The sequence below is a fragment of the Engystomops pustulosus genome, chromosome 1 (genome assembly GCF_040894005.1).
Source record: "Engystomops pustulosus chromosome 1, aEngPut4.maternal, whole genome shotgun sequence".
Lineage (NCBI taxonomy): Eukaryota > Metazoa > Chordata > Amphibia > Anura > Leptodactylidae > Engystomops > Engystomops pustulosus.
Genome location: NC_092411.1, coordinates 98,502,109 through 98,516,940, shown reverse-complemented (window position 1 = coordinate 98,516,940; position 14,832 = coordinate 98,502,109). Strand labels below are relative to the sequence as shown.

Below are 14,832 nucleotides of genomic sequence, written 5' to 3'. Positions count from 1 at the left end.
TATAAGAAATGTAATACAATGTGATCAAAAGGTCATAAAGTTCCCAAAATGATAGCAAAGAAAATGTCAGCTCATCCCGCAAAAATTACACACCTCCGTACACCAAAGCATGAAAAAGTTATTAGCTCCAGAAGATTGCGAAATGAAGACACATTTTAGTACAGAAGGTTTTAATTTTTGTAAATGCATTTATACAACAAGACCTATATAAATCCCAGTGATCGTACTGACCCAAAGAAAAAAGGAGATGTTTCATTTGAGCTGCACAGTGAAAGCTGTGAAAACCAAGCTCTCAAGAAATTGGCACAATCGCATTTTTTCACCAATTTCACTGCATTTGGAATGTTTTTCCCACTTCCCAGTAACAGTAGGGAATATTAAATACAGCCCCTACAGCTTATTACAAAAGTAAAAAAAGTTATCGAAGGTATAGATTTTTTTTTTTTACTGTTTTGGGGGGTTAAAATTTCCAAAGGGTGTAACTATATATATGACGTATATGTACATTTGTGTGGACTTTTCTTTACATTTAGTTAGGGATCCCAGTATACATTTTCTATAAGGAACCAGCAGGTAAAAGTTACATCTCTATATACAAACTAATTCTCAGTGTATTACTTTATATTTTTCAGGTGCTTCTGACCAGTAACCATGGCTGTATGTGATGATCTCTTACTGTGCAACTTTCCCAAATGCCGGGGAAAGTTATCTAGTCGTGCCTGGGTTACAGCTTGTTCGCATATCTTTTGTGAACAACATGGCAGTGGAGAATTTACTCGATCCCCTGCTGTTTGCCCAGCTTGTAACAGTACTCTTTCTAGTAAAATGGATATAGCACGCACTGAGCTAAACCCTTCAGAAGAAAATAAAGCCATGATGCTAGCTGGGCTACGCCCCGAGATTGTTCTGGATATATGTTCTCGAGCACTGGCGTTCTGGACATATCAGGTATGAGATAACACTGAATCAATGATTGCTACTTATAGCAAGGGTGCAACTTCAAGGTTTGCAGTTTACCACAGCCCAGGATCCATGGGGGACTATGATGTTTCTCTATAACGGAGTGGAGACCCGTGCAAAGCATTTAATAGTACATAGTACATCCAAAAGTCCGTTAAGGGAGCATGGAGTGTCAGCAAACTAGATATGTGGATGCATTATTTGTCATATGTGGTGATTTCAATCATGCAAGGAAATGTGATCTTTTTCCCAGTAAGAAAGTTGTCCGACTCGGGGTAACAAAACATTAGATTTGTTTTATTCCAATGTTAATGATCTACAGCCATTAGACATGTTAGATCATAACCTTCTCATGCCCCAACCGAGATATCGTCCAGTTATCTCCAAATTTAAGGCAATTAGGAAGAAGGTTTATTTTTGGTCAAAAGAAGCAGAAGACCGGCTAAGAGGATGTTTTGCTTGCACAGATTGGCAAACAATCTGTCATGGCGTAGACAAAAATCTAGACGGGATAGTTGATGTAGTGACTGATTATATTAACTTTTGTGTCGACTTGACGGTCCCAACCAAAAGTATTAAGGGTGTTGTGAGGAAGAAAATAAGGGCTGATGCTAATGAAATAAGAGCAGCGCAGAAAGAGTTAAAGAAGAAGATCAGGGAGTGTAAGAGCAATTACAAAGTAAGATTAGAGGAGGGGCTGCTCTCACAGAATAGTAAAGATATGTGGGTAGGTTTTAACCCCTTCCCGCCGCGGCTCTTTTTCGATTTTGCGTTTTCATTTTTCACTCCCCACATTCAAAAATCTGCAACTTTTTTATTTTTCCATGTACAGAGCTGTGTGACGGCTTATTTTCTGCGTAACAAATTACACTTCAAAATGGTGGTATTTAATATTCCATGCCGTGTACTGGGAAGCGGGAAAAAAAATTCCAAATGCAGTGAAATTGGTAAAAAAACGCATTTGTGCCGTATTCTTGTGGGCTTGGATTTTACGGATTTCACTGTGCAACCCAAGTGACGTGTCTACTTTATTCTTTGGGTCGGTACGATTACGGAGATACCAAATTTGTATAGGTTTTATAATGTTTTCATACATTTAAAAAAAATTTAAACCTCCTATACAAAATTTTTTGGGGGGATTTTGCCATCTTCTGGCGCTAATAACTTTTTCATACTTTAGTGTATGGAGCTGTGGGTGGTGTCATTTTTTGCGGATTTTGACGTTTACAAAGTTATCATTTTTAGGACTGTACTACCTTGTGATCACTTTTTATAGAATTTTAAATTTTTTTTTGAAAGGCAAAAAAGTACCATTTTCGACGATGGGCGCGATTTTCCGTTACGGGGTTAATCGCAGTGAAAACCCGTTATCATATTTTGATAGATCGGGCATTTTAGGACGCGGTGATACCTAATATGTTTATGATTTTTAGTGTTTATTTATATTTATATCAGTTCTAGGGAAAGGGGGGTGATTTGAATTTTTAGGTTTTTTATTATAATTTTTTTATTTTAACTTTTTTTTTATTTTTATTTTTACTATGTTTCAGACTCCCTAGGGTACTTCAACCCTAGGGTGTCTGTACGATCCTATCATATACTGCCATACTACAGTATGGCAGTATATGTGGATTTTACTACTCATACATTACAATGTGCTGACATTGATCAGCGATCAGCGGTAAAACACCTGCGATCGGTGCCGGGTGCAATATGCAGCAAAGACTTACCGGCTATGGACAGGGCTCGGCCCGCGAGCCCTCTCCATGTACTGGGACCCGACATATGACGTACTATTACATCACATGTCGGGAAGGGGTTAAAGAAGATTATGGGTATGAATGTGAAATCAAGGACTGTTGAGGGTGACAGGGAGAGGGCAAATGAATTCAATCAGTTTTTTTATAGGTTGATATACTTACTAGTTTGAACAAATGTGGAGTGGTGAACAAATCCTTTGTCCTTCCTGACAAAATATCTGCCAGGGAATTGTTCTTTCGTGGCTTTTTAATGCAGGTTTGGAGCAACAAAAAGTTCCAAGCTCAACGATTGTGTCTATAACTGAGAAGAACTATATTAGTAAGCGCTCATTAGCAAATGACTATCGACCAATTGCTTTGACTCTTGTGACAGGACCAGGGGAAAAGTGTTAAATGGTGTGTATGTTTCCCCTAGGTTTCTGTCCTACACTATCTAGGGAGCCAAAACCTGGTCTGGAAGACCTGGCTGCTGCAATTTGGAGTGTTGGGCTTGGTCCCTGCTCCGTTGAGCCACTCCAGGTGTTTGAGGTGATTGGGGCTAATCACCAGCAGCTCTGAGATGTTGCTTTAACCCCTACGTGACTCAGCCTCTTTTGGCCTTTAGGTTCCATTTTTCAAATCTGACCTGTGTCACTATAAGTGGTTATAGCTTTGGAACGATATAACATCTCCAGGGGATTTTGAGATTGTTTTCTCGTGACACATTGTACTTCAAATTAGTTTAAAAATTTGGATGAAATCTTTTGTGTTTAGTTATGAAAAAAACTAAATTTGGCAAAAATTTGGAAAAATTCTTTATTTTCAAAGTTCTAAATTCTCTACTTTTGATGTAGATAGTCAGTGCACCCAAATAAATTTCCCAAATGTCTGCTTTATGTTGGAGTGTTTTTTTAAGATTCCACATATTTTACTAGAATGTTATGAGGCTCAGAATTTGGGGCCATTTTTAAATTTTTTGGGAAAATCACCAAAACTAATATTTAGATGGACCTGCTCAACTTTTAATTGACTGTGAGAGGCCTAAATAATAGATCGAATTGGGAATGACCCCATTATGGAAACTACAAACCTCAAGGAATGAGAAAACACTTTAACCCCTTACCGACATGTGACGTAATAGTACGTCACATGTCGGGTCCCGGTACATGGAGAGGGCTCGCGAGCTGAGCCCTCTCCATAGCCGGTAAGTCTTTGCTCCATATTGCAGCAAAGGCTTACTGGTAACACCCGCGATCGGTGCCGGCACCGATCGCGGGTGTTTTGCCGCTGATCGCCGCCGGCAAAGGTGCCGGCGGCTTCAAAAAGACGGCGGCGCGCATGCGTCGCCATCTTTCCGTGGATCGTCGCTCCCCGTGACGTCATCGGGGAGCGGCGATCCGTCGCCATGGTAACTTCGGGTCTCACGAAGACCTGAAGCTACTTCGGGTTAACCCATTCATTACCATGTGCTGTCAGCACATGGTAATGTATGAGTAGTAAAATCCCCATATACTGCCATACTGTAGTATGGCAGTATATGATAGGATCGATCAGACAACCTAGGATTAAAGTACCCTAGGGAGTCTGAAAAATAGTAAAAATTAAAAAAAAGTTAAAATAAAAAAATTATAATAAAAAAACCTAAAAATTCAAATCACCCCCCTTTCCCTAGAATTGATATGAATATAAATAAACAGTAAAAATCATAAACACATTAGGTATTGCCGCGTCCGAAAATGCCCGATCTATCAAAATATGATAACGGTTTTTCACTGCGTTTAACCCCGTAACGGAAAATTGCGCCCAAAGTCGAAAATGGCACTTTTTTGCCATTTAAATTTTTTTTTTTAATTCTATAAAAAGTGATCAAAAGGTCGTACAGTCCTAAAAAGGATAACATTGTAAACGTCATCAAAAGCCGCAAAAATTGACACCACCCACAGCTCCATACACCAAAGTATGAAAAAGTTATTAGCCCCAGAAGATGGCAAAATTCCCCCAAAAAATTTTGTACAGGAGGTTTTAATTTTTTTAAATGTATGAAAACATTATAAAACCTATACAAATTTGGTACCCCCGTAATCGTACCGACCCAAAGAATAAAGTAGACATGTCATTTGGGGTGCACAGTGAAATCTGTAAAATCCAAGCCCACAAGAATACGGCACAAATGCGTTTTTTTTACCAATTTCACTGCATTTGGAATTTTTTTCCCACTTCCCGGTACATGGCATGAAATATTAAATACCACCATTTTGAAGTGTAATTTGTTACGCAGAAAATAAGCCATCACACAGCTCTGTACATGGAAAAATAAAAAAGTTACAGATTATTGAATGTGGGGAGTGAAAAATGAAAACGCAAAATCGAAAAAGGGCCGCGGCGGGAAGGGGTTAAAGAAGTTTGTTAACCCTTTTTAGGTGTTTTATAGGGGTTAAAACAAAATGGAGGTGTGGTCTACAAATTGTAATATTTAAACATTTGTAATGGATTAAATGAATAAAGGCTCCACAAAGTTTGTTACCCAATCTCTCCCGAGTACACCGATACTCTATATGTGGTAGTAACCTGCTGTATGGGCGCACGGCCGGGCATAGAAGGGAAGGAGGCGCCATGCAGATCAGATTTGCTATGTCACATTGTACAGGCTATAATTTTTTTTTGTTTTTTTATTGTGGACCTATAGAGGCTTATTTTTTTGCCACATGAGATGCACTTTTCTGATACATAATTTTGGGGCATCTATAGCTAATTGGTGAGATTTTATTAACTCTTTGTTGGTGAAGGAAATGAAAATCATCAATTTTTAGGAACTTTTTTTGTGGGTTTTTTTTTTGGCCATTCACCATACCGTAAAAATAGTATATTATTTTTATTCTATGGGTCTCCACGATTATGAAAAGACCTCATTTATATAGTTTTTTAAAGAAAATTTTCCCATTTTACTGAATAAAAAGTAATTAGGCAAAAATGTAAATTTTAGCATCACCGACTTTCATATGCTTTCATAACTTTTTTATTTTTCGCCTTACAAATCTGGTTAGGGGCTTATTTTTTGCAAGAAGGGTGGTTCTTTTTAGTGGTCTTATTTTAGAGTGCGTAACCTTTTTAAATCACTTTTTAGAGCATTTTTTAAAGGGTATTAATTAAAAATTATAATTTTCCAGAGTTTTTTTTAGGTTGTTTTTTACAGGGTTCATTTTTGCAGGCCCAATAATGATTCTGTTTTATTATGCAGATTGTCACGGACGTAGCAATACCAAATATGTGGGGGGTTTGTGTATTTTATTCAATTTTACTGAATAAAAACTAATTTGGAGACAATTTTATTAATTTTAGCATCACCATCTTTTCATATGCATAACTTTTTTATTTTTCGGCTGATAAATCTGGTTAGGGGCTTATTTTTTGTTCTTTTTAGTGGTCTTCATTTAGAGTGCGTTATAGTTTTTAATTCACTTTTTAGAGCATTTTTTTAAAGGTATTAATTAAAAATTACCGTGGCGGTCCAGTAATGATTCTGTTTTACTATACAGATTGTTACGGACGCAGAAATACCAAATATGAGGCTTTTTTTGTGTGTTTGTGTTTTTTATACTTTATTAAGTGTTTTTATGGGAAAGTGTCATTTTAGGGGCTTATATTTTTATGTATTTATTTTTTATTTATTCTAATTTGTTAACTTTAGTGTTTTTAACTTTTTTTACTTATACATACTTGAACTTGAATCAACGATGCTCTGATCAAGTTCAATACACTACTCTACAATACTTATTCATTGTAGAGCAGTGTAAACTGTCTGAGCATGCAGAGCATGTGCAGACAGTTTACAGTCAGAACTGGAAGGGATCTGACTGCCAGGGACATCGGGGAGCCCCAGAGCACTCGGCAGTCTTCGGGGCTGCCCAGAAGTGGATTGGATCCCCCGGTAAGCGGCACGGGGGATCCGATCCATAGCAGGAACACCCTTACACGCCGCAGTCATGCTTGACCGCGGCGTGTAAGGGGTTAACACCCGCGATCGGAGTCGCTGGCAGCCGCTGCTTCTGGTACCAACTCAGTTCGTGAGCCGGTCCCAAAAGCTGGACGTTATACTACGTCCCCGTGCGCTTACCATCTAGTATTATAACGTCCTGGTGCGCCTAGGGGTTAAAAAGTCAGAAGCTGCACAAGAGAAGTCTCTTATGTAAGTTGCCAATTGCTGTATGCTGTGGTTGGGAAGCTGTACAGTACGTACAGTTTCTTGGTAGTGAGAAAAATACTGTACTGTATAGTTAGTGGCTAGATGGCCTAGGACTTTCTTTCTGTATTGTTTTTGTTTTGCCATTTTTCCTGCTTGAAAGAAGTTAATAAAACTGGTTGCGGCCAGTTGCTCATCTATCCCAAGAGACGGCGATCCCAGAGCTAATTGCGCTACACTCCCTTAGTCATGAAAGTATTTGAACGTCTGGTATTACAGTATTTGTTGGGGCAGATCGAGTCCTCTATGGATCTTCTAGGTAGAAGATGCATTAATCCATCTATTGCATCAAACACAAACATCATTGGAGACACTGAATTCTTGTGTACGCATTACTTTTTTCGATCTAAGTAGTGCTTCCAACACAATTAGACCAAGTATCCTGTATGTGAGATGGGCATTCCTCCTCAAACTGTGAACTGGATCTATCTGGTTGTTCGACTTCAGCGTGTAAACTTGGAAGTACATTTTCGGATACACTATACTGTAGCACTGGGGTACTGCAGGGTACAGTCCTAGCTCCATTCTTATTCTGTGTCTATACTGCTGACATAAGACAAGACGCCAGGGAATGTTTTCTTCAAAAATTTAGTGACAATACTGTTGTGGTAGGCTGTATTCGTGAGAACAATGAGTTGGAGTATCGTGGTACAGTGAACCGTTATGTACAATGGTGTAGGAAAAATGGACTACTACTTAATATTGAAAAAACTAAAGAATTGGATATTGATTTCAGGCGGAAAAAGGGTGAAGTGTATCTCCCGATATATATGAACTTGTAGTTGAGCAAGTTTCAGAATATAAAAATTTAGGGGTCTATGTTGATAAGAAACCGGATTGGCAATTTGACGTAAATCAACAGGTGAAGAAATTTCAGCGAAAGTTGTATTTTTTGCGCTCATCAAGATTCTTTGCAGTGGCAGCATGGGGCACAGGATTCTCAGCTTGTGATAGGTCGAGACTTGGTAGTCAGATCAGGAAAACTGAATCTGTGGTAGGAATTTCCCTGGAGTCCTAGGAGTCACTAGTCAATAAAAGAGTGCTAGGCAGGTTTAATAAAATTATCATGGAAACAAGGAATCCGAATCATGACAAATTGGCTGGTCAGCGAAGCACTGGATGTGTAAAACAGAAAGGATGAAGAACAGTTTTGTGCCATTCTCTAGCAGCCTGTACAGTGATGGTAGAACCTGTTATTATTAACTGTCTAATGAATATTATGAATTAAATATTGCGGTCCATGTTAGGAGATAATTTAAAAAAAAATTTTTTTATTTATTTATGTTTTTATTGATTGAATTGTGTATGCATTAATGTTTGTTTATTATTTATTGTATTGTATTGTATTTTTGTATGGAGTAGTGCGCAACAACTTTATTTCCTCTTATGCCTTCCTCTGAATTTGTTACCAGGTTTACCAGGAGCGATTGTACCAGGAATATAACTACAGCCAGGCAGAAGGACATTTGAAGCAGATGGAAAAACTTTATACTCAGCAAGTACAGAGCAAGGAATCTGAATTATTAGCCATGAAGGGGGAAGTAAATTCGCTAAAGAAAATCCTTGAGGAATATAAGAGAAAATATAGTGACCTCTCTGAGAAACTTATGGAACGGAATCGCCAGTATACTAAGTTGCAGGGAATGTATGATGGATTACGACTCCGCAATATTGCCGTGACGAATCGCGAGGCTTCAACAAGTAGAGAGAGATCTCACCATGACCGTTCTGGGCATTTTGGATTTAGTATGGGTAACCACAGAGAGAATGACTAAGTATATAGGAAATGTATATATAATACACTTATATTTCTCCTAGAAATTTTTTTATTGGTTTAAACAGAAACACTGAGCTTATGAGCTTTGTACATAGTTAATGGAATAACAGCAAAACTAAAGCTGATCTGAAAATTACACTGTATAGCAGAGATCCCCAACCATTTTCACCTTGTAGGTCACATCTATCAATTTTCAAGAAACTTTCATTTTTTGGTAATGTGTCAATTAGATGAATACAAAGTTTTCTGTAGGCCCGGGCAACACTCTTAAGGCGGATTCACACTGACCATGAAAAAAAAAGATGTGTCTTAACAACCACAAAGTTCCAAAAATAGACAATCTTTATTTATACACAAATATCAATAGACCAAGATTAGACAAAGAATGTTAAAAACATTTAAAAAGTGTAACAACATACACTATAAAGACTGTGATCCTGGATGATCACCCACACTTTCCTCTCTGACTGCAAACAAGTCTGTTAGGTGCTTGTTAATATATGTACATACAATAAAAAAGTTATAATCACAAATAGTACCATACATAGAAAGAAATCAATGCCCGCTCAACACGATCCATAAAATGAATGATCAACAATGCTGTATAAACCTTTGTATAGGTAGAGAGGTGAGCAAGGAACCAAACATCTAGAGCAGCCAGGGGGTGCTAATGTCCACCCGGCACGTTCCATCACTCACGATGACTTCATTAGGGGAAAAGTCACCGTGATGAAGTTTTGGAACTTTGTTAAGACACATCTTTTTTTTTCATGGTTCATAGTTGGTATTGTGTCTATAACCAAAAATTACATTGATTGTGGTGCAGGGCTCATACTTTTTCTATGTTTCAAGGATTCACACTAACCATGATCATGAAACATAAAAAGCACTGTGCCACAGACTAAGCACACTGAAATGGGTTCCTTCTTCATCAATGCAGCAGAGTATACTGTTCCAGTAGATTATATATGTGCATTTAGTTCTGTCCCTGGCTGTGTAGTCAGTCCGTGACATTTTTTATGTTACGTGATCATGGACAGTGTGAATCCATCCATATATGTTGGGTGTAGTTCTGACAGCAAATGAAGAAGGATCCAACATATTCAATTTGGAAGGGGTCAAAGGAAGGTGCTGGCTACTTAACATGTCAGGCGACCAACTTCATGTCAAGGATCTCCTTTACTTCAAAGACATTGGGGGAATCAGCCTCCGGAGGAGGTACTTGCCGGGAGAAGTGGTTCAGGATGACAGGCTTTCGAAGAGAGACTTTGAAGGAGTTTGGAATGCGCATGGAGGGAGGAAGACACAGCTTATAAGCCACGGAGTTGATGCACTTCAGCACCTCAAATGGACCCAAGAACCAAGGACCAATTTTATAGCTGGGAATCTTCAGCCGAGAAGACAGCCACACTCTATCACCCGGAGAAAAGACTGAAGGAAGCTTGCGTTTCTTGTCAGCCTGGGTCTTGGTGCAGAACAGATGTATTTGGTTTGCTCCCAGATGGATTTGAGAACTCAGACCAATTCTTCCACAGCAGGAACATCAGAGCACACAGCAAGTGGGAGAGGTGGATGTTGTCCATTAACAATAAAGAAGGGAGCAGAACCGGCAGATTGGCACATGGTAACAGGATGCACCAGTCGTCCTGTTGGATGGAAACAAAATGGCGTAGATAGCATCCCAGAATCTGATTAACTCTCTCCACTTGTCCATTAGACTGCAGATGGTACGCAGAGGAGAAATCCAGCTTTACTTGGGGTTAGCTGCACAGGAAACACCAGAACTGGGAAACAAACTGGAATCATTGGTCCGACACAATATGCAGAGTGAGTCCAAGAAGGCAGAAAACAGGAGGAAGAACAGGCTGGCAAGACGAGGAGATGACAGTAGACCAGGCAGAGGAGTGAAGTGGGACATCTTAGAAAACAGGTCTGTGACCACCCAGATGACAGTATTACTGGAAGATGGCGGAAGATCCGTAACAAAGTCCATGGCTATGTGAGTCCACGGGCAATTGGGTATCGACAATGGCATAATCAGACCTGCTGGTTTGAGACGTGACAACTTGTTATAGACACAGGGGGTGCAGGAACTCACTAAGTCTCGTACATCCTTGACCAGATCTGGCCACCAGTCGAAACAAGATATGAAATCGACAGATTTCTGCACCCCAGGGTGCCCAGCCACACAAGAGCAATGTCCCCAAGTTAGTTTCCTCTTCCGAAGAGCTGGTCGGACATAGGTCTTGCCAAGAGAAAGCTGCCTTAGATCCACAGGAGCAGCGAGAACCAGGTGTTCAGGTGGAACACTATGTTGAGGAGAAGGTTCTTCCCCAATGACATCTGAGGCACGAGAGAGGGCATCGACCTTAACATTCTTCTCTGAAGGACGGAAATGTATCAAGAAATTGAAGCAGAAGAAGAAGAGGGACCAACAAGCCTGTCATGGATTGAGACACTGAGCAGTCTGGAGATACAGGAGGTTTTTGTGATCAGTATAGATACTGACTGGATGACAAGCTCCTTTCAGAAGTTAATGCCACTCTTCCAAATCAAGCTTTATGGCCAGAAGCTCCAGATCAGCAATAGATTAGTTCCTCTTTGCGGCTGAAAAGATTTCTGAGTGGCCTTTAGGTCCTTTCTGGTTGAGAACGGCTCCAGCATCAACTGAAGAGGTGTCAACCCCTAACAGGAACAGTTTTTGAGCATCAGGCTTGGTGAAAACAGGAGCCGGAGGCAAAAGCAGACTTCAGCCTAGAGAAAGTTTCTTCAGCCGCCGGAGGCCAGAGTTTAGGATTGGCGTTCTTCTTGGTCAGCGCCACAATGGGAGATACGAGGGAGGAGAAGTGCAGTATGAACTGCCGGTAGTAATTAGCGAAGCTCAGGAATCTCTGGATAGCACAAAGTCCTACTGGGCGAATCTGTAGTTCTTTGTCAGAGATGATGTATCTGAGGAAGGGAAGACTCTTTTGGTTAAATTTCCACTTCTCAAGTTTGGCATATAGTCGATTAGCCCCTAGGCGCTTGAGCACTTGCCGTACATGGGCCCGATGGGTCCGTGGAGAACATCAGAATATTGCCTAGATAGACCATGACACAGGTATAAAGTAAGTCTCTGAAAATGTTGTTGACAAACTCCTGGAGCACATAGAACAGTCTTTCTTTATGCATTGCCCCAATTTGCAGGCACAGGGGCTCGGTGCAGTACAGGACCAGATTGCAAAGGATCTGCAATGCGGATGAAATGACCAGTGGCTTCTGTAGATGAACCACAGGAAGGTGATGCTGGGAGACCAGGGCAGCATCCTGCAGAGCCAGAATCCTAGGAGGCTTAAGTTTGAAACTGTACACTTGTTCCAAAGCTGAGTAGAACTGGAATATTCAGGCGTGGAGAAGCTTTGTTCTCACCGAGGAAGTGCTCAGTGCTAGCACAATTGAGGCAAAGATTCTCCTGACGATGTCTGGAGTGTTCTTGGGGAGACAGACATGCTTTATCCACCTGGCTTCTGCTGGAGCAGACAAAGAGGACAGCTGTCTTGGCCTTTGAAAGACTGATGCCAAGCAGGGTCCTGATCTGTGCCTGCTCGGGACACTGAGCACTGTGACACTGCACTCTGAGAACAGGATTATCCAGGTAGCCAGGTAGATTAGACTACTCAGAGAAGACAACAGGTCTCATGCAGACTGAGCGTCTTTAATCTCTCCAGAAAGTCCTTTTTTAAAGGTGGCGACCAAGGCCACTTCATTCCAAGCGGGCTCAGAAGCTTGGCGTAAGTTCTGCAGTACCGTTGCAGCAAACAAAGCCCGAGCTGGTGCCTGAAGACCGCAAGGAATGCGGTGAGAATAGCCGTGACCGTGTTGTTCCTGTCCCAGAGGGGGTTGGCCCATGCTGAGGCTTTCCCAGAGAGAAGACTGATAACGAAAGCCACCTTAACCCGTTCTGTGGAGAACTGTGAAGGCAGTTCGATATGCAAGGAGCACTGGGTAATGAAGCACCTACATTGGTGGGCATGGAGAGTCACAGCCTGGGTTTAGCAGTAGATAGTGTAGCCGCAGTTGTGGAAGGTACTGCTGGTACTTGGTCGTCAACAGTTGCTGCAAGATGGTGGTGAGTTGTCCAAGTTGCTGGACTTGCACCTTGAGATCAGCCAGCTCAGGTAGCCGAACCTTGGCGGGATCTTACTTTCAGCATAAGGGGTAGTGGACCCACTGTACCACCGCGAGCAATGACGTAAGCCGACACCTGGGAGTGGAATCTAATAGCCAAAAGCGCCTCCATCCGGAGATCTATGCTCTGAACTGGAATATACCTTGGACCAATTCTTCGATTTTAATAAGAAAGACATATGATATGTTTTTGTGTCTGATTTATAAAAACAATTATGTGTGTTCAAATGATATATTGTTTCATTTATTACAAACGTTATGGGATCGCTTTTATTTTTAAGCAATAATGATAAGCATTATTTTTAATGTGAATGTACCGAGATCCGTTTTGTCTTTTTTAGAACTCAGAGATCAGGTGATTGAAGGGATTTCATGGAGACAGTACTTATTCTGACATTTTCAATATGGAAGTTAGCCATGATTAAGGCTGCTGCTAAAGCAAATAAAATTATGGGATGTATCAAGAGAGGAATAGATTCTCATGATAAAGACATAGTTTTGCCCTTATACAAATCCCTGGTCAGACCACACATGGAATATTGTGTACAGTTTTGGGCACCAGTGTATAAAAAGGACATAGTAGAGATGGAAGGGGTGCAGAGGAGAGAAACCAGGATTATTAGGGGAATGGGGGGACTAGAATACAGTCACAGATTACAAAATTTGGGATTATTCAGTTTAGAAAAAAAACGACTGAGGGGAGACCTCATTACAATGTACAAATACCTGAACGGACAGTACAAGGATCTCTCCAAAGATAATTTTATACCTACGCCTGTGACCAGGACAAGGGGGCATCCTCTACGCCTAGAGGAGAGGCGATTCTACCATAGCCATAGACAAAGGTTCTTTACTGTAAGAGCAGTGAGACTGTGGAACTCTCTGGCGCGGGAGGTTGTTATGGCGGACTCTATGTACATGTTCAAGAGAGGCCTGGATGACTTTCTGGAGAGAAAAAATATCACGGGTTATGGGGATAAAACATTTATTTAATTCTTAAAGGTTGGACTTGATAGAATTGCGTCTTTTTCCAGCCTTATATACTATGATACTATGATCACTGCTCTATGGCGTACACAGCTGCAATATACAGACATGTGAATGGAGCCCAACATGAGTGTATAGAGAATATTTTTTGTTATAATATTAACCAACTACAATTGTTTCTTCTTTAGGAAACATGTTCCAGACTGCCAAAACACCCCCTTTAAGGTCATCTGATAAGGATTTCCATTCTCAACCATTCTTCTGTTCATCTCCTTTTGATGATACTGGAAACACTGCCTATGATTCCCCCAGAATGAGAGATCGGATGAACACAGCTTCATCTAGGGCTTTCAAAGCTGTGAGGATGTAAACCATGGCACCCAAGTGCAAATTTACAAACAAACAAAAAAGTAATATATACCAATAGATAAGAGTAAAGAAAATATATATAATTTTGGTGATCTAATAGCCTGTATTTAACTGTATGAGATAATGGGTCTGGAATAAAGATCTGTTATAAAGCATTTCTGCCTGCCTATTATATTTTACAAGATACGTTTTTAACAAATGTTATCAGCTCTAGAAAAAAGCAGTTAAAAATTAATATTATCTACCCATAGAAATTGAACATTAGTACAGAACAGCTGTAAAGAGCTGGAAGTGGTCTATTGTGTTGTGGTGTTGACAGCATGGTCAGGTGTCTTTAGAGTGGAAGAACTTGACCTCCACAATACAGAGCCCTCACCCCAACACCACTGAATAATTTTAGGATGAATAAAAAGAGCAATTGTAATTGTTTTTCTGGACGATTGAGAATGAATGGATAGGACCGGATAAGGATTCCAGTATAAACCCTTTCTCCAGGTGCAATCTTTTCATCCACCAAAGGTGGTCTATTTTTTATCCTTGGAGAAATCTGTACCTTCCAATCTAGGTGGAGGTAATTTTTGTTCCAGAAAGAC

The 14,832-nt window shown here is 40.4% G+C and overlaps 1 protein-coding gene across 3 annotated transcripts in view; it reads left to right on the top strand.

Annotated features, from left to right (window-relative positions):
- CCNB1IP1 (cyclin B1 interacting protein 1) overlaps positions 1 to 14,394 on the top strand; it is a 34,124-nt gene extending 19,730 nt beyond the window's left edge. For 2 of the 3 annotated variants that reach the window (XM_072149650.1, XM_072149659.1), the window contains exons 2-3: positions 633 to 948; positions 8,352 to 8,727. In XM_072149650.1, the coding sequence (XP_072005751.1) occupies positions 652 to 948; positions 8,352 to 8,714 (660 nt within the window). In that variant the 5' untranslated portion in view covers positions 633 to 651 and the 3' untranslated portion in view covers positions 8,715 to 8,727. Of the gene's footprint in view, positions 1 to 632; positions 949 to 8,351; positions 8,728 to 14,058 lie in introns of those variants that run through there. The other variant, XM_072149668.1, reaches the window with a different exon arrangement.
- Positions 14,395 to 14,832: the final 438 nt, after the last annotated feature.